Source organism: Biomphalaria glabrata, chromosome 14 (genome assembly GCF_947242115.1).
Source record: "Biomphalaria glabrata chromosome 14, xgBioGlab47.1, whole genome shotgun sequence".
In the NCBI taxonomy this organism is placed as follows: Eukaryota; Metazoa; Mollusca; class Gastropoda; family Planorbidae; genus Biomphalaria; species Biomphalaria glabrata.
In genome coordinates, this window is record NC_074724.1 from 20,285,568 (window position 1) to 20,304,543 (window position 18,976).

Here is an 18,976-nt window from a genome sequence, read left to right on the forward strand (position 1 = left end):
GGCTTTCGCAAGAACATCGCTGTTTGTAGTGCGGTCTTGCCACCGTATGTCCATGATGGAGCGCAAGCACAAGTAGTATTAGTTGTTTTCTGTATAGTTTTTGATGTCTCAGATCCATATAAAAGGGTTGAGAGAATCACCGCCTAGTAGATATTCATTTTTAATATTCATTTAATCCGCCAAACTGTCGCCTGAAGGCGGCCAAAAGCGCTACTGGCCCTGGCCTGGCCAGACGGTTATCAACTTCCCTTGAAAGTGAGGCGTCATTTGACACTATACTACCTAGATATGTGAAGTGGTCTACCACATTAAGGGGCTGTCCGTTTACGGTGATCCTTGGGGCTGAGTATGTTTTGTTGGGCGACATCTGGAACATGACTTCTGTTTTCCCGAGGTTTACAGATAGACCGAAAGATGCGGCAGCGTTTACAGATAGACCGAAAGATGCGGCAGCGTGTGCAAATTCGTTTACCGAGTTCTGGAGGTCATGTTCATTGTGAGTTAGCATGGCGCAATCATCGGCAAAGAGAAGCTCCGTTATGACCATCTCCTTTGTTTTTGTATGGGATAGTAGACGCCGGAGATTGAACACATTGCCGTCTGAAGAAAACCGGATATAGATGCCTTCGTGCAATCGATGCCTCATTTGACCCAGCATTACGCCAAAGAAGATAGCGAATAGAGTAAGAGCAAGTACACAGCCCTGCTTCACGCCATTTTCTATTGGGAAGTGTTCAGACAGGTCACAATTGTGTCTGATCTGGCCTTTTTGTCCCACGTGAAACTGCTTGAGAATGGATAGGAACGTAGGTGGGCATCCCAGCCTAGCCAAAATCATCTACAAACCATCGCGACTGACCGTGTCGAAAGGCTTGGTGAGGTCCACGAATGCAGCGTATAGGTTTACGGTTCTGCTCTTTGCATTTTTCTTGTAATTGTCGCAGAACAAATATCATGTCAGGTGTACCTCTACCGGCTCTGAAGCAACATTGGCTCTCGTCCACTAAAGAGTGGGTTAGTCGGTCGAGCAATACTCGAGCAAAGATCTTTCCTGCTACTGACAGAAGTGTAATGTCTCGATAATTGGAGCAGTTAGACTTGTCACCCTTTTTGTATAGGGATATGATTATAGGGATAGATGTATATCTATATGTACATTTATGTTTATGTCTAATTATTATATCTGATACTTTTAGCTTAGAGACCCACTTATTTACTTAGATCTATATAGGCCTATAGTGTAGAATATTCATGTTAGATAAATAACAAACTAGTGTTTAAGAGGGAAAACATATTTGGAACTTATTACGTAAACACAAGCGGTGTTGCACTGACGCGCTAGTGTGTAAAAGTACATATAATACCAATATGTTACATCGCTCTTCTTTTAATTCAGAAAATCTATTTATCATAATAACTAACAAACGATTCAAAGATTAAAGTCAATTCAGTTAATCACAAATCAAGTCTCTCTTGTAAATATTCTCCCTGGGCGTATTGCGTAAGGTTCATATGGTCTAGAGGTGTCTAGCGTAGTTTGTGATCTTGGACTCTTGATATTCTGGTTCTGGTTCTTCTGAGATGTCATCTGGAAAGTTATAATAATTGTCAAATCTATTTGATTTCTCAGACGACTTTCTGATGTGTTTCCTGTTTCTTCTGTAGACCTGATTTCCACTTTTGATATTATATGATCTAGGCTTTGGAAACTACTGTTCAGGTTTCCACTTAGAATTAAGTTGCATTCTGACTGCCGTTTCGTCTTGTAGTGGATTATGATTCTAAACTCTTTTCCTCTTGTTGTCAATCTAGTTTTTTTTAGACTGTTTCTCGGAGTCAAAGTGTTTCTTCACCACCTAGCACCTAGAGATCTGGTGTCTTAGGTGTGAGTATTTCCTCGCTCGAATGTAACAAATTTCTGTGTCGGCGTCCCATAAGTAATTGTGCTGGCGACAAATTAATATTAATATTAGTCAGTGGAGTAGTTCTGTAGTCTAATAGTGACAGAAATTTGTCTTCGCTTTTTTCAGTTTCTTCACAGCTCTTTCTGCCTCGCCATTTGAAGTCTGAAAATGAGGAATCGACATTTCATGCTCTATTCCGCATGATTTATAGAAATTCAGGAATTCTCTTGAAGCGAACCGTGGCCCACTCACTATCTGACCTTAATCTTCTAGGTATTTCATGGCATGCGAATATATTGCTTCGATGATATCTGATTATTTTCCTGTGGCAGTTTTTTGACATCAACAGACTTTGAGAAGTAGTCAACTAGAAGTACATAGTTTTTCCCCTTAAAGTTAAACAGATCTCACCCAACCATGCTGTAAGGAAGGTCTGGCGGTGTTGACACATTTTGATTCAGATGTTCAGCACACCTGCTACAATCCCTGACTGCTTTCATACCTGGCTAAAACATGGCTTCTCTGGCTCTATGCTTAAACTTCACTAATACTAAGTGAGACTTGTGAATCAGATTTAGCATGTATGTACGTAAGCTTGGTGGCATGACTATTCTCAGACTTTGTATATAATTCTATCCGAAGTTGATAACTGGTCTCTTGAATCCCTAGATAGCCTGACTTTATGGGAGTCTCGCTTTTTCTTTAGCAAACCAGTCATAATTACTTTTCGAAGCATTGAAAGTTCCTTGCTTGTACAGTCTTGAATTTCACTGTATCTCGAATCACTTACAGAGATCATATGCACTGAATCATCTGTAAATTCACATGTCTGTGTATCAGTATTTGGTAGATGTGCACGAGAAAGTGTATCGGAGATAAAATTTCTTTGCCTTTTCTGTAACAAACTTTCAGAACATACCACTGTAGTCTTATTAGCATCTTCTGCATTCTCATTGGTACTGGTAATAAAGGTTTATTGAAGATTTGCTCCAGAGGTTTGTGATCATTATAAACTGTTACTTCTTTACCAAATATGCAGCATTGAAATTTGCTTGTACTATACACAATAGATAGCATTTCCTTCTCAATTTGAGCATATCTTGTTTCTGTATCTGTGAGAGCTCTTGATGCGTATGCAATTATACGACCTTCCTGGAGTAATACTGCTCCCAGTCCATCTTTACTTGCATCACATTCTATCTCTACGTTCTTGTTGACATCGTAATATGCCAAAACTGGAGGGTTCGTACAAAAATGTTTCAACTCTTCAAAACTCTTGTTTTGTTCATGATTCCATTGAAATAATACATGAAGCTTTCGTATTGAAGCATCTGCTTGACTTAGATTAGGAATAAATTTTGCTAGGTACTGAATTAAACCTAGAAATCTTCTGATTCCATCTTTGTCTTGAGGATCTGGCATGTCAATAATTGCCTTTATCTTTTCTGGCTCTGGTTCTAAACCTTTCTCTGACAAGATATCGCCCATATAATGTACTCTGTTTTGCCATATCTTGCAATTGTCATGGTTCAGCTTTAGATTATATGTACTCCGTTAATCTTTGCATCACTTGTTTCAAAATGAGGTCATGATGCTCAATATCTCTACCAGCTACTAGAATGTCGTCCATAATTCTGTGGTAAATTTCTGGCGCTGATTTTAATCCGAAAGGTAATCATAACCATCTATATCTTCCTCGAGGTGTGTTCAATGTTGTGAGAAAAGAGGATTTTCTTTCAAGCTTTAGTTGCATAAACCCTGACTTGGCAATCGAGTACTGAGAATATCTTCGAACCTGGGATGTTAGTGATCACATCTTCAATAGTTCTCACTGGGTGATGTTCCCGTCTTTATTGAGATCTTCTGGATCAATACATATTCTAACTTTGTCATTCCTGATCGATACCATCATGGAGCTAATTCATTTAATAGGCTCATGTACTGGAGTAATAAATCCATCAGCTTGCATTTCTTTAAGTTTTTCTTCCACTTTATTACGTAGCGATGCTGCTAAGCGACGTGGTGGATGGATAACTCCTTTAGCATTTTCCTGTAACTGGATCTTGTATTCTCCTGGCAGTTGTTTTCAGCATTTCAGGAAATTCTCTTTGTAACTTGTCTTCTGCCTTGGATTCTATGCTATCTGTTGTAGTAGTCCTAAACATTTTGCTGTGTCACCACTCAAAATGTTCTCTTGGCTAATGTCTACTACCTCAAACCTTGCTTTCACCACTTGGATATTATTTTACAAAGGTAGCACCACTGCTCCTAAAGTCTTAATAACATGATTAGTGTAAGACTTGAGTGACTTTGCTGAATAAGCAAGTTTTACTTTGTCTTTGAGCTTTTCAAACTCTGACTTGACAAGAATGTTACATCTTGCACCAGTGTCGATACGAAAAATTAATGTCTTGCCATGTACGACTAGTTTTACAGTCCACTTGTCTTCAACGACATTGATTTTCTCAATTTACCTTTTGTATACTGTCTACTTGCAGTCCTAATTAATAGGTATAATATTTTCATCACTGTGGCTGTCATCTTCTACTAGATTAACGTTGTGTCTTTTTCTGCACATTTGAAACCAGTGGTTTTTCTTCTTGCAGAAATTGCATGTGGTTCCTATTGCTGGACATTTTCCCTTTTCGTGGTTCTTGCCGCATTTACTACATAATTGATCTGAGTTGTCTTTAACATTAGACTTCTGCTTGAGTACATTGTGTAACTGTCTCTTGATTGTTAGAACTAAACATTTTCAATTGGCTTACCGACATCTCATATTGTTGTCCAATTTCTATAGCTAAACAATCTAGTTTTTAAGAGGGAAGACATATAAGGAACTCATTTAGTACATAAACACAACACTGACGCTCTAGTGTGCAAATGTACATATAATACCAATATGTTACATATAGGTAACTATAAGAAGTAGATGATTATGTATAGATGTGATTGTTAAATTATTTTTATTTAAATTGCATGTAGATCTAGATCTAGAATCCAAGAAATATGAATGCCATAGTAGCCTAGTTAATTACTAAGCACTTTAAACTCGTTTTGACCTACATTAACTTAATCCGAAATAAAGGTATGTAATAAAAGCTAAGAGGCCTTATTTAGCTGTTAGATTTAAATTGGATTCATTTGTTAAAATTAGGTACAATACATCTACTTTTACTAAACATTCTCGAATGAAATGGAAGGGCACAATAAGCTAATTAATTAAGTATTTTATATAAATATATTGAATATCTCCCGTATAGATTCTCATATCAGCTTTTTTCAATGTCAAATCATATTGGCATCATTGTTCACAAGCTATAGATGTGCTTACACTGTAGTTGTATAAAGTAAAAATAAAGACTTAAAATTAAACCAAATATGTAGCCTAGTTGTAAAATGCTTTTAAAAACACATTGGAAAGTAAAGTGTATTATGTATGTAGTTTATTAGTTCAATAATACGCCTTTAATATTTGCGCGATATATCTGAAGTTAATTTCATTGTATCACTACGCATGTCAAGTGCTCGCTATATTTTGGAGTTGTAAACATGGCTAAAGCTATTCGTATTTATAGCGAACGAATTTATGTAAAATGTTTTTGAAACACAAATTTGATGGTTAATTTTATTAAATAATGAAATGAATAGAAAATACTTTATATGATCATGTGTAAAAGTAAAAATCTATCTTTGCGAACAGTAGCTCTATCATCTTAGAATTAGATCTACATTTACACATTTAGCCTTCGGTAGATCTTCTGTTCTGCACATGCGTGGCCTTTCGGTATTGTCTAATGAAAGATGCGCGGAATAACATGAATGTAGCTATGAAAATGTACATCTAGAAGTCTAAATTCCCAGCTATCAAGAACGAATTTATATTAAAAATGTTTTGAAACACAAAATTGAGGGTTAATTTTATTTAATAATGAAATAAACGGACAATATTTTGTATTTTCATGTGTTAAAGTAAAACTATTTTTGCAAAGTGTAGTTCTTAGAATTAGGTTTGCTCTGCTCTTGTTCAGCCCAGTTCAAATGCCCAAACTGTCAAGCTGGCCACTCAGCCTACTCCAAGGACTGCCCTGTGTGGAAACAGGAGGTTGCCGTGCAGGAGTACAAGGCAAGAAATGGATGTACCTTCAGCCAGGCGAAATCGGCTGTACTGGCCCTACCCAAGGGCCAATTCGGTTTGACAAAGACCTACGACCAGGCTGTTGCTAAGATAGGAAGATCCATAGCCACACAGACGGACACATTGACCCCACCACCCCCTCCTCCTCCTCCAACTCAGAAGAAAACACCGCCAAAGAACACACCTCTGAAGAAACAAGAAAGCCCTGTTGTCATGCTAAAGAACATGTTCTCTGTGCTCACTGATGAGAGCATGGAGACTGAGCAGCATGTCAAAACCAATACTCCGGGAGAACCCGGAGACATCATGTCTGACACAGGTTCTCCTCAGAGAACCCAGCCAAACACCCCAACCTCTACCGAATTACAGGTTGACCAACTCCCTAAGGGGAGAAATCAAAGGGGAGAGGATGCCCGAGGTGAGAGAGGAGGAAATAACCTCCGCTCTAACCAGAGGGATCTCCCCTCTCCAGAGAGAAAGACTTCCCCCAAAAGGGGGTTGTCCTCCTCTCCATCCAAACCCAAGAATAAAAATACCAAGGTCACTGGAATAAAAGGAAACCCCTCCGGGGGCCTCCCAAGGCCAAATAGCTCCATGTAGGTCATCTAGAATAAGCCATGGATTCCAGAATTGTACAGTGGAATTGTAGAGGCCTCAAAGCCAATTACGAGGAAATGCAGCTACTGATGGACTCTGAGCTTCCTGTAGCTGTCTGCTTACAGGAAACATTTCTGAAAGATTGCATCAGCTTCCGAAGCTACCGTGCTTATAGCAAAAATGTTGAGGATGCAGAGAGAGCATCAGGTGGAGTCTGTATCCTTGTGAAGGATAGCATCCCCCATGAGTGGGTAGAACTACAGACCACACTACAGGCCGTAGCAACTAGGATAACCCTTCACAAGGTTATCACTTTCTGCAGCCTGTATCTACCACCAGGCGCTCCATTAAACCGAACAGACATGGAGGACCTATTGAAACAACTCCCCCGGCCTTATTTAATCCTTGGGGATTTCAATGCCCATAACACCATGTGGGGATCCAACAATACCGACACAAGAGGTCGTATGCTGGAGGATATCTTCCTCCAACATGATTTATGCATACTTAATGATGCATCACCGACCTACTTGCACCCAGGAACTGGATCATTCACATGCATTGACCTCTCCGTATGCGTCCCCGGACTTCTGGACGATTTTAAATGGTCAGTTAGCAATGATCTACGGGGAAGTGATCACTTCCCAATCATCATTACTAACAATCTCCCTTCATTGGGACGACCTCAGCGGTGGAAACTGAATAAGGCCGATTGGGAACAATTCCAAAAAAGATGCTCTGAGGATATCACAGAAAATATCCTCCATGAACAGAACCCAGCTGATACCTTTGCTAGCAAGCTACTAAGTATAGCCAGGAAAGTTGTACCCCTAACCTCTGCAAATCCAAAACGGCCTAGCAAACCATGGTTTGATACAGCTTGCAAAAGTGCTATTGGTGATAGGAAAAAACGACTGGCTGCATTTATAAAGAATCCTTCCCAGGAAAACCTAAAGCTATTCAGGATAGCTAGAGCAAAGGCTAGACAAACCATACGGTCAGCCAAAAGGAATTCCTGGAGAAGTTTTGTCGGCAGTCTGGATGCCAAAACTTCTGCTAGAGCGGTTTGGAAGGCAGTAAGGCGAATCAAAGGGAAAGAATCAAATGCAATAGGGCATTTGAAAAATTAAGGACGAACTGTCACGTCCCCCAGAGAAATAGCTGACTGCCTTGCATCCTCAATAGCAGAAAAATCATCCACTGCACACTACACGCCAGAGTTCCAAAAAGTCAAAACCAGGGAGGAAAGACACCCCATTGATTTCAGGTCAGAGAACAATGAAGACTACAACAAACCGTTCTCGCTTGAGGAACTGAGGGAATCGCTGGACAAGTCACATGACACAGCGCCTGGAGAAGACGAAATCCATTTCCAGTTCCTCAAGCACCTTCCCGAACCCTCATTGGCAGTCCTGCTAGGGGTCTATAACTGTGTGTGGCAAACAGGCGCTTTCCCAAACAGCTGGAGGAAAGCCACAGTTATACCGATACCTAAACCGGGAAGAGACGGCTCTGACCCAGCTAACTATCGACCAATAGCACTAACAAGCTGCATCTGCAAAACCATGGAAAGAATGATTAACAGTAGGCTGGTCTGGTACCTGGAAACCGGAGGATTTCCAGCTACCCGTCGCCTCAGCGTGGCCCTCCGGTGGAAACATCCAGAGGTGGATCTGGACAGGCTAAGAACGAGTAGCGAACCAGGCCTTCTAGCAGGTCTCCCTGTGTGAGCTTTTGTTTTTTTTATCTCACTCGGGGTGGGGATGGAACAAGTAACCTGCAACTCAGTCCAAAAAGGGGGTCGTCATCAGTTCCGGATTGCTGGATTGGCGGCCCTTGCACGGAATAGTGGCGGTTACAGTATAGGAATATGAGACAAGCTCCCCGCAGTTAGCGCTGTCCCTGACACTTATAGCGGGTGACTTAAGATTCGGGGACGGTGCGCTGTGTACACGGCACGGCCCGGTTTTACCAGTCATTCAACCAATATGGCCGCCTACCGTTGGGTGCCCTCAGACAGGACAGGGGTGAAGAACCCCATGTCCAGGCCTGGTGGTTGGATAAAAGCCTTTCTAACCATCAACGGGATAATGGCGCCTCCGGCGCCGATTCCCTACTGGACTTCATCGAAGGTACCTGGAAAGGAATAAAGTGATCTCAAACTACCAGTGCGGATTCCGGCAGGGGCGGACAACAACTGACCACCTGGTAAGGCTGGAAGCTTATATTAGAAATGCATTACTCAGAAGAGAACATCTAGTAGCTGTATTCTTCGATATAGAAAAGGCCTATGACACAACCTGGAAACATGGCATTCTACGTGACCTGGCGCTTATGGGGCTTAAGGGACACCTCCCCCGTTTTGTGGAGGAATTCCTGAAAGATCGAAAATTTCAGGTTCGAGTGGGCAACTCCGCTTCTGACACTCATGACCAGGAAATGGGTGTACCCCAGGGCAGCATTCTGTCAGTCACCCTGTTCAACATTAAAATAAATAGCATCATAAATGCGCTGTCACCTGGCATAGAGTGCTCTTTGTATGTTGATGACTTTGTCATTCTTACTTATGGGAAAAACATGAACACCTTAGAAAGGAAATTACAGTTATGTTTAAACAAAATTCAGGGTTGGGCAAACTATAATGGTTTCAAATTCTCAGACTCCAAAACAGTTAGTATGCATTTTTGTAATCTAAGGGGACTCTACCCAGACCCTGAACTATTTATACACAAAAAGAAGATCCCTGTCGTGAAAACTACAAAATTTTTAGGCCTCACCTTAGATTCCAAATTTAATTTTCTCCCCCACATTAAGGAACTTAAGAAGAAATGCCAAAAGTCATTAAACATACTAAGAGTACTCAGCCTTACGGACTGGGGAGCTGACAGAGATACCTTGCTGCTGCTCTATCGGAGTCTAATTCGATCCAAGCTAGACTACGGATCCATAATATATGGAGCAGCAAGGAAGTCGTACCTAAAAATACTGGAACCAATACAAAATGCTGCCCTGCGTCTCTGTCTCGGCGCGTTTCGTACATCACCTATCCCAAGTCTCCATGTGGAGGCTGGAGAACTCCCCATGGATATAAGAATGAAAAAGCTTGCAATGCAGTATATAGTCAAGCTAAAATCCAACCCCACGAACCCTGCTTTTGACTCCATATTTAACCCCACAGAGGTAGAATTATACAATCGAAGGCCTAACGTCATACAGCCGTTGGGCCTTCGAATGAGAGAACCCATCCAAAATTTAACCCCACCCATTGACCAAATCTCTAAAATAGAAACCCCTCAGAATCCTCCTTGGCTAATGAATAAACCCAAATTAAATTTATCCCTCCTTAATTTTAAAAAAGAAAATACAGACCCAAGCATACTACAAGTCCACTTTAGGGAACTGCAGGAGAGCTACGGAGATTGTGGCACCATCGACACAGACGGATCCAAAATGGAGGGAAAGGTCGCGTGTGCCTGCTCCTTTCGGAACAAAACAATCTCCCGTAGACTCCCCGATGGCTGCTCCATCTTTACGGCCGAATTGCACGCAATATTGCTTGCACTTATGGCCGTAAAAGCATCAGAAAGGAGTAAATTTATAATCTGATCCGACTCCAAATCTGCATTGCAAGCTTTGGGGCGGATGAAGACTGACATCCCATTGGTACATAAGAGCCTGAAGCTGTTGGACCTAATAACAGCCGACCGTAGGGATGTCACCTTCATCTGGGTCCCCTCCCATGTTGGCATTGAGGGAAACGAAGCCGCAGACAGAGAAGCAAAGAGAGCCCTAAATCATGCGGTGTCAGGAACCCAAATTCCCTACACGGACCTGAGACAAAGTATTGCCTCTGCCACCTATCGAGAGTGGCAGAACTGATGGGAGGCTGAGACTCACAGTAAACTCAGGCAGATTGTGGCGGATGTCAGGTGGCGGCCCACATCTAAGGGTCTGACAAGGCGTGGTAGCACAACCATGTCCAGACTTAGGATTGGCCACACCTACATCACGCACTCTTCTGTACTGAAGAGAGAGGAGCCCCCACTTTGCGAGTACTGTGACTCTCGCCTCACCGTGGAACATATCCTCGTTGATTGCCCCAGATACCAGGATGTCAGGGCGAAATATTTTAGAGCCACTAATCTAAAATCACTATTTAATAATGTCGACCCTGGGAAGGTACTGGGCTTTATTCGGAAAGTGGGGCTATCTACGAAGATCTGATTTCTGAATTTGTGAACATGCACTATTTACATTAGATTTTTACCAAATATTTAAATTTTTACTACCTTTACTATTTTAACTGTGAATAGACCTTGATTTTAATTATATGACTGTATAGAATCTGGCCCTTATTGTTTAGAGAGAGAGTAGTCCTTAAGGGACTGCAGGCACGACATGGCCTAAATTGTGCCGATGTGCCTCATATCAAAAAATCAAATCAACCAGCCAAATACACGTCACTTTCGCTAACCTGTCACAGTAATAAGAGGGAACGCCTTGCCAACTAAGAAATGTTTCCATTTTCTCAACGACAAACAATGGCAAATGCTTCTTTCTCAACTGAAGAATGTTTTTTTTTACTTTTTGTTAATGAGTGAGAGAAGAAAGCAACGGGCCAGCCATTTTGATTGAGGGTAACCACAATGTCTATATCAGAAGCATCCGTCTCAACAGTTAAAGGGCGCTTTTGGATCTATAGTATATACGGTGGCTATTTCAAGCTCATTTTTCAAACTTTCAAATGTTCTTTTGACTTCTTCGGAGACAGGAAATTATTGATTTTTTGTTAATAGGCTTATTTTTGTTAAGACGTTAGGTATTGTCCTTTTACTGCTTTTACTGAGACATGGTTAGAGGAGGATGACAACGACAATCTGATTGCTATTGATGGTTTCTCTTGCGTGAGATCTGACAGAACAGCTGAGTCTAAGAAGAAGAAAGGTGGAGGGCTTTGTGTGTACATCAACCTCAAATACTGTACCAACTACACGGTTAAAAAGAGAATGTGCTGTCCGGATCTAGAACTACTGGCGCTTTCATTGAGACCTTTTTATTTGCCACGAGACTTTGGGGTTATTTACATTGTCCTGGTTTATGTTCCGCCTACAGCCAAAACGGAAGTTGCAGCTGCAATAATCGCTGACGTAGTGCATGAGTTTCAGACAAGGTCACCGGACGCACCAGTAGTTATACTGGGTGATTTTAATAAATGCACCTTGAAGGTTGACCTACCCACCTTCTATCAACACATTTCATGTCCGACAAGAGAAAACAGAACTCTGGACTTATGTTATTGTAACATCAAAGGAGCATTCACATCTCGTGAAAAGCCACCACTAGGATCATCGGACCACAAAACAATACAACTGCTGCCTACTTACCGTACAAAACTTAAAGAAGGAAAAATCATTCAAAAAAACGTACAAGAATGGACACAAGACAATATTCTCAAACTACAGGGATGTCTAGACTGCACTGACTGGAATTTGTTCAAAGAGACCACTTCAAATCTGGAAGAATGGGTCGACGCAGTGACAAATTACATCAAATTCTGTGAAAACATGTGTGTCAGTACTAAGAGCATCAAGATATACCCCAACAATAAACCATGGGTCACTGCAAAAATAAAACGGGAAATAATAGAAAGGAAAGAACATTTATGAGTGGCGATGGACAGACAAGGAAAATTGCTCAACGAAATCTCAACGTCGTTCTTGAGGAAGGGAGGAGAAACTACCGCACCAAGCTGGAAGACTCAATTAATACAAGTGACATGAGACAGACGTGGGGCATCATGAACAAAATGGCAGGAGCACAAGTCAAATTTAAAAATAATCTTGCTACAAGAGACGAAAAAACATTGGCCAACGAGTTAAATGATTTCTATTGTCGCTTCGACACGAAAGATTTTAATTATCTAAGACTCAAAGCCCTTGAGGATGTCAATGTTAACAACTGCTTAGAATTAGCGATTACTAAAGAGCAAGTTTGTAACATTTTCAAAAACGTCAACCCAATGAAAGCTGGTGGGCCTGATGGAATAAAAGGGCGAATCTTAAAAGAATGTGCTGAACAACTAGCTGAACCTTTCCAAGATATTTTTTCTACTTCATTACTAAACCATGAGATACCACCTGTGTGGAAGTCATCTATAATTGTACCTGTGCCAAAGGTTTCCAAACCAAAGGAAATGGATGACTATAGACCTGTTTCACTTACTTCCATTGTGTCTAAATGTTTAGGAAAATTGGTTAAAATGTTTCTTCTGAATGATCTTTGTAATAAGTTAGACCCTTTACAATTTGCTTACCAAAAGGGTAAAGGTGTAGACGATGCCATCCTAAATATTTTAAACTGTGTCTACAAACATCTGGACTTACCGAACACTTATGTAAGATTGCTCTTTATGGATTTCTCATCAGCTTTTAACACTATACAACTTCATTTACTCATTGAAAAGATGAAAGCGTTGCAGATTAGTCCATACATAATACTATGGGCTAATGAATTTTTGACCCAGAGAGCTCAGAGGGTTAGGGTAAACAATGTTATATCTAATGAACGCATAGTTAACACAGGGGTGCCCCAGGGGGCTGTAACATCGCCATTGTGGTTCATTTTGTACACCAATGATTTTCAATCCGATAGTTATTGTTGCTCCTTCACAAAATTCGCTGATGATGCGGCTCTTCTTGCCCTGCTCTCAGAGAGCTCAGACGTAAATGAGTATTTCAAAGAATTAGAACACATTGAAGAATACTGTAAAGATAATTTTTTATTATTAAATGTAAAAAAAACCAAAGAAATGATAATCGATTTTCGTAGGGACAAGAAGGAAAATGATGGCGAACTTCTAAAGTTGGAAGCAGATCTGAAGCAGCTTGGTGTTAGGGCGTGGAGACGAAAGGACCAGGAGAGATCTGAATGGAAGGATGTGTTAAAGCAGGCCAGAGCCCTCCATGGGCTGTAGCGCCACTGGGATGGATGAACTTCTAAAGTCCCTGAAGACTGGCAAAAAGGAGTAATTGTAAAGCTTCCAATAAAGGGCAACTTGAAAGACTGCAACAACTGGAGGGCCATTACTCTCCTATCTGTCCCGGGCAAAGTTTTCAGCACTGTTTTGTTGAGACGGCTTCAACATTCTGTAGGTAGATGGGAGGCTCAGAGAAGAACACACACGCTTCCGTTCTACCTACGAAATATCATAGAACAAAGACTCAAGTACAAACAACGGCTAACGATCAGTTTCCTAGACTTTAAGAAAGCGTTTGATAGTGTCCACACAGAATCACTATGGAAAATAGAATACGGCATCCCCAGAAAACATCGTCCAGATCCTACGACACCTATACAGTCAATCTAGTTGCTGCATTAAAACAGAAGAGAGAAACAACCGAGTTTTTTTTAGCATCGAGACAGGTGTGAGACAGGCGTGCATCTTTCCTCTTCTTCGTAGCCATCGACTACATAATGTGCATAGCAATGAACCAGACTATCTTTGGTATTCCAAGGCGTGAACGAAACCGAATGACGGACTTGGACTTTGTCGATGACCTTCCACTACTCGGGGCTACATATAAATGCATACAAGAAATGACGGAGAGCGTAGATAGAGAGACACCCAAAATTGGCCTCCGCATAAACTTGGATAGAAATAAAATTTTGCAAGTAGGATATCAGGCAAAGGGTGCCCCCGTCAGACTTGGCGAATCAAAGCTTGAAGAGTTGGACAAATTCACATACCTTGGCAGCATCATTACAAATGATGGGGATGCCTACCATGATGTAGCTTTCCGAATAGGAAAGGCAGGAAGCATTTTCCAAAGGCTGCAGCCTATTTGGAAAAGCAAAACTTTTGGACTCGAGACAAATGTCACCTTCTTAACAAAATCGTCATCCGAACAGCAACATATGCATGTGAGACGTGGAAGACGTCTGTCAAAATTGAGAAAAGACTAAATGTGGCTCAACAAAAATGGCTGAGACGAATTTTGGGAGTCAGTTACACAGATCGGGTCTCAAATAAGGAAATCCTATGCCGAACTGGGAGTCGAAAACTTAGTGAGGTTGTGACAGCGTCGCGTGAGGTTTGCGGACAGGTTCTCCGACAAAATGAACTATGCATACCAAGAGTTGCGATGACACGGAGGCCAATACGAGGAAAGCGCAAACAGGGACGTCCTAGTATAACTTGGCGCCACAACTTCATTGAGGACCTTAGAACAGTGGACACCAGTTGGGAGGAGGCTTCAGACATTGCCAGTGAATGATTTTTGTGTAGACAGTTTGCCGCCCAATACGCCGAACGGTGCGAGAGACCTAAGTTTAAGTAAGTCTGCTGCAGGCGCTGCAGAAATTTAAAAAATAAACTTAACCCAACAGCTGCTTCATGCTATATGATGATTGACAAGCGGTGCATCGTTATCCAGCAACTTTTTCAAGAAGAATTGTAAATGCTCAGAACGTCTGTATTGCTTTTTTGCAACAGCAAAGAGGTCACTACAACTTCTAAGGCTATGTTTATGGCTTTAAGTTTAGGAGGAGTCACATTTTCTTGAGCCTTAACGAATATATAGGTTAAGAAAAGGAGAACATTTGAGCCCTATTTTATGTTCTATATTTTTAAATGATTAACATTCATACTTATAAAAAAAAGGTTCACAAGGGATAAACCCCAAAATTGATGACAATACATTAAAGTTGTTCACATTACTTTACGCAGATTTAATGCAATTTTAGCTACTTCAGCAAAACATTTATAGCTAAATCTAAATATTTACAATAACTACTGTAAGAAAAAATGATGATAAGACTAAAAAAATGATATTTGGTAACATGGTATTTTTGTCAAAAGTAGATCTAAAAATACTAAAAAAAAATTCAGTGTATTCATAAAGTTGATTCTTTGCATATTTTCAGAAGTTAAATCCTGCTATTAAATTTAATATTGGAATTTTAATATTTAACTTTATGACATTATTGATGCCAGGAGGGTTTTGTTCCTGGGCTCATCTAGGGTATGATGTACTTCGCCGGGCTCCCCGCCTGAACAGTATTCATTAACTTTTTACCCGGGTTGTAATTTAGCCTTGGCTCGTATGCCTGGGCACCCCTAACAGTCTAGCAATCAATTTATTCAATGAATATTCAGGAACGAATAAACCAAATATTAATGTATACTGGTGAATAACATTATTGCATATAACAACAAAGGTTTAATGGGTTAATGATATGATGAGGCATACATTACGAATAAATATCAATAGCATTTACAAGGCATTTACAAATTACATTCAAAGGAACTATAGCACACCTTAATCTCAGTGCCATAGTCGATCAGGGCTCACAACGCCCCACCCCAACGCCACGGGCAATAGTCAAATACCAAGCCTACAACTCAGACTCGACTCGAGTCCCAAGTCTGCGTCCCTAGATAAGAAAAATACACACTCCTTTGAGACCGCCATTCGCACGATTATAAAAGAAACGATTTTAGATCTACGACATTCAGACGGCAGTAAAATAAACTAACTTACCCAATACTGGGGCAAGAAAACTACACAGAGAACTCAAGGCAAAACAAGAGAACTCTATCTCAAGGCAAAACAAGAGAGCAATGACACCAATAAAGCGCATCCTTAGAAACTAAAACTAACAAAACCTTATGGTGCACAAAAGAAATACCAAGCAAGATGCGCATGACAAATGACATCATTATTCTCATATTGTGTGTTGCTACTTTGATGGCTTGGATTGTAATTAGGTGCTAGATAACCATCTCACTGTTTGTGAATCGCATGATCGTGAAGCGAATATGGATAATCTCATGGAAATGAGATGAATGCCTGGGCATTATCTGTGGTCTGAACGATATCGCCCACACATCATTTCCCCCTCTCCACGCAGCAGATGTATACAAAGGAACGGCAGTGCCAATACAATTGGGGTCAGCGTCGTCGCAGAACAGGGTGTAGCACTGGGTGCTGCAAACTGCCTTAGGGTCCCAAGCTCCTGATTTTCTCTCAGGGTTGACTTCAAAAGCCTTTCCCATATTTGGGTATAGCGGCAAAGCAACGGAGGTTTGAATTCAGATTTTTCCTTCTGCTAGATGGCTTGCCAGCCATAGCTAATGAGCCCCTCCTGCCTGAAGATTACTGGTTAAGGCACCAGTTACTCTGCTTTGCCCCATTTTCCTGTTAGTGTTATAATCATAATTTATATTACCATTTACATTATTATTACTTTTAATTTGCTTCCATGTTTATTTTGTGTAATGTAACGTTTCTCACTATCCAGGCTCTCTGCAAACTGCCCCACACAACACCACCAACTTAAAAGAACTTGACAACCGAGGGCTCCAAAATAACGTAAAGTTTAATGTCCAATAAATCACAGACAATTCTGTACAATTGGAAAACCCGTCACACACACTGTACAATTATTGTTCAGGACTGACTTCACACAGTGGGATCGTTGTGTCGGGCTCGATCGCAGATCAAGAGCAAGACGCCGTCTCATACCATTGAGGTTTCTTGACTACTTGACAATACTCCGCACCGAATCGTCGTAATGCCCCTTACAGAACCACACCGCTGAACCAAGTAGTGAACCGGACTGTAGTGAACATGGACTGTATTGAGCCGTCTGTGAGAACCTCCACTGTTTATATATGGATTATATAAACAGACTAGTCGACCCACGGCGTAGCATACACGCTATTTCTAGGTGTAAATTATTAAATTAAACCATTTTACAACTCCCGCAGCCTCCTGATTTACCAGGAGCTCCCTGAAATCTGCTGAAAGTGCAAAGTATACGAAAAAGTCATGGAAATCTCCGGAAATTATTAAAAACTTTAAAAACTCAAAAAAAAAATTCTCCTGAAATATATAGATAAAAAATTATCATTGTGGGGTTTCATTCAAAATGGAAGACGCCAATCCTACGCACGATGAAAAAAAGGCATTAAGCAATACCCTTCATTGTAGATTCTAGTAAAAGAAGCTGCTCGCGCCTCAAACTAATGAAGAATTACTTGAGGTCAACAATTCTCGAAGATAGATTGAAACATTTGGTAATTCTTGCTATTGCTATGTAGGAAACATAATTTTTATGATATACTGTATGGCTTTGCTACACGTAATGCTCTAAAGTAGTTCTGTACGTAGAAAAGAATGAATACAATTCAAAGATGAATTTATTTTCTAATACAAACTCTTAAATTTCACTTATTATCCGTATCCCTACCCAAACTTGGCCTCGCAAAATCCGTTTTGCTTAGAGCCCCTCAACGGTTGAGTCCGGCCCTGCTATTTAGTGACTTCAACTACGTGGGGTAGAAATAAAAAGGAGTGATCTTTCCATGACTTCTTGGGCACAACGTTAGGTCCGGCCCTGCTATTTTGTGACGGGTGAATACTACTTGTTCTCCCCTCTCTTATCATTTTTTTTCGTAGGGTAACTCTAGTCCGTCCGACTTGCAGAAATAAAAGAGTGTTCTTTCCTTTAAGTGGTGTCCAAACTCTTGAGCCATGAAGAGAATTATATATATAAATAATCTAAGGCATTTTATTTTTGTGTGGGTATCAAACTCTCTTAAATTATATCATGACTGTCCTACTCCCAGGATAAAACCCAGTTCTTTCTTAATAAGGTAATAAGAATCTATTTTATATATATATATATATATAATATATATATATATATATATACACACACAATAGATTCTTATTACCTTATTAACATTCTTTAAAATGTTAATACATGAATTATAAACTTATTCTAACACTTACAGTAACCTGTATAGCTGTTTATAGCTGTTAACGTTCCTTCTGTGCTTGTTGTATGGAGAAAGTGGTCCTCGCTGGTTTAAGGGCACGACATGGCATAAATTCTGCCGATGTGCCATAAAACTTTACTACCTAAATTGTGCCGATGTGCCATAAAACTTTACTACCTAAATTGTGCCGATGTGCCATAAAACTTTTCAACCTAAACATGGATTTAATGTATCACAAACATCTATTGATGGTTTCTTGAGATTCTTTATAGATTATAGATCAACTTTTATAGGGGTTTATGGTCAGTTTAGACCAATAGCTCGTTGCCACCTATGACATCAGGTATGACATCAGGACGTCATTTAATTCAATTGTTTTATTTCTCTTACTCTAGTGGAAATTGCTCAAAAGAAAACAAAGTGGATTGCTTGGTTTGTGAGTAACTGTAGAACTCCTTCAAGAAGGCATGAATATGTTCAGCAAATGCAGGTATGGTGTTTTTTTTTCAAAAGTAAATATTTTGAAATATAGATAAAGCATATTACAACATGAAA

General features: G+C 40.4%; 1 protein-coding gene across 1 annotated transcript in view; it reads left to right on the forward strand.

Moving 5' to 3' along the window:
- The window catches only part of LOC106075544 (alpha-(1,3)-fucosyltransferase C-like), a 112,767-nt gene that overhangs the window by 85,614 nt on the left and 8,177 nt on the right, over positions 1-18,976 (forward strand). Inside the window, exon 5 of the mRNA XM_056010286.1 lies at positions 18,817-18,911. Within this exon, the coding sequence (XP_055866261.1) occupies positions 18,817-18,911 (95 nt within the window). The remainder of the gene's footprint in view (positions 1-18,816; positions 18,912-18,976) is intronic.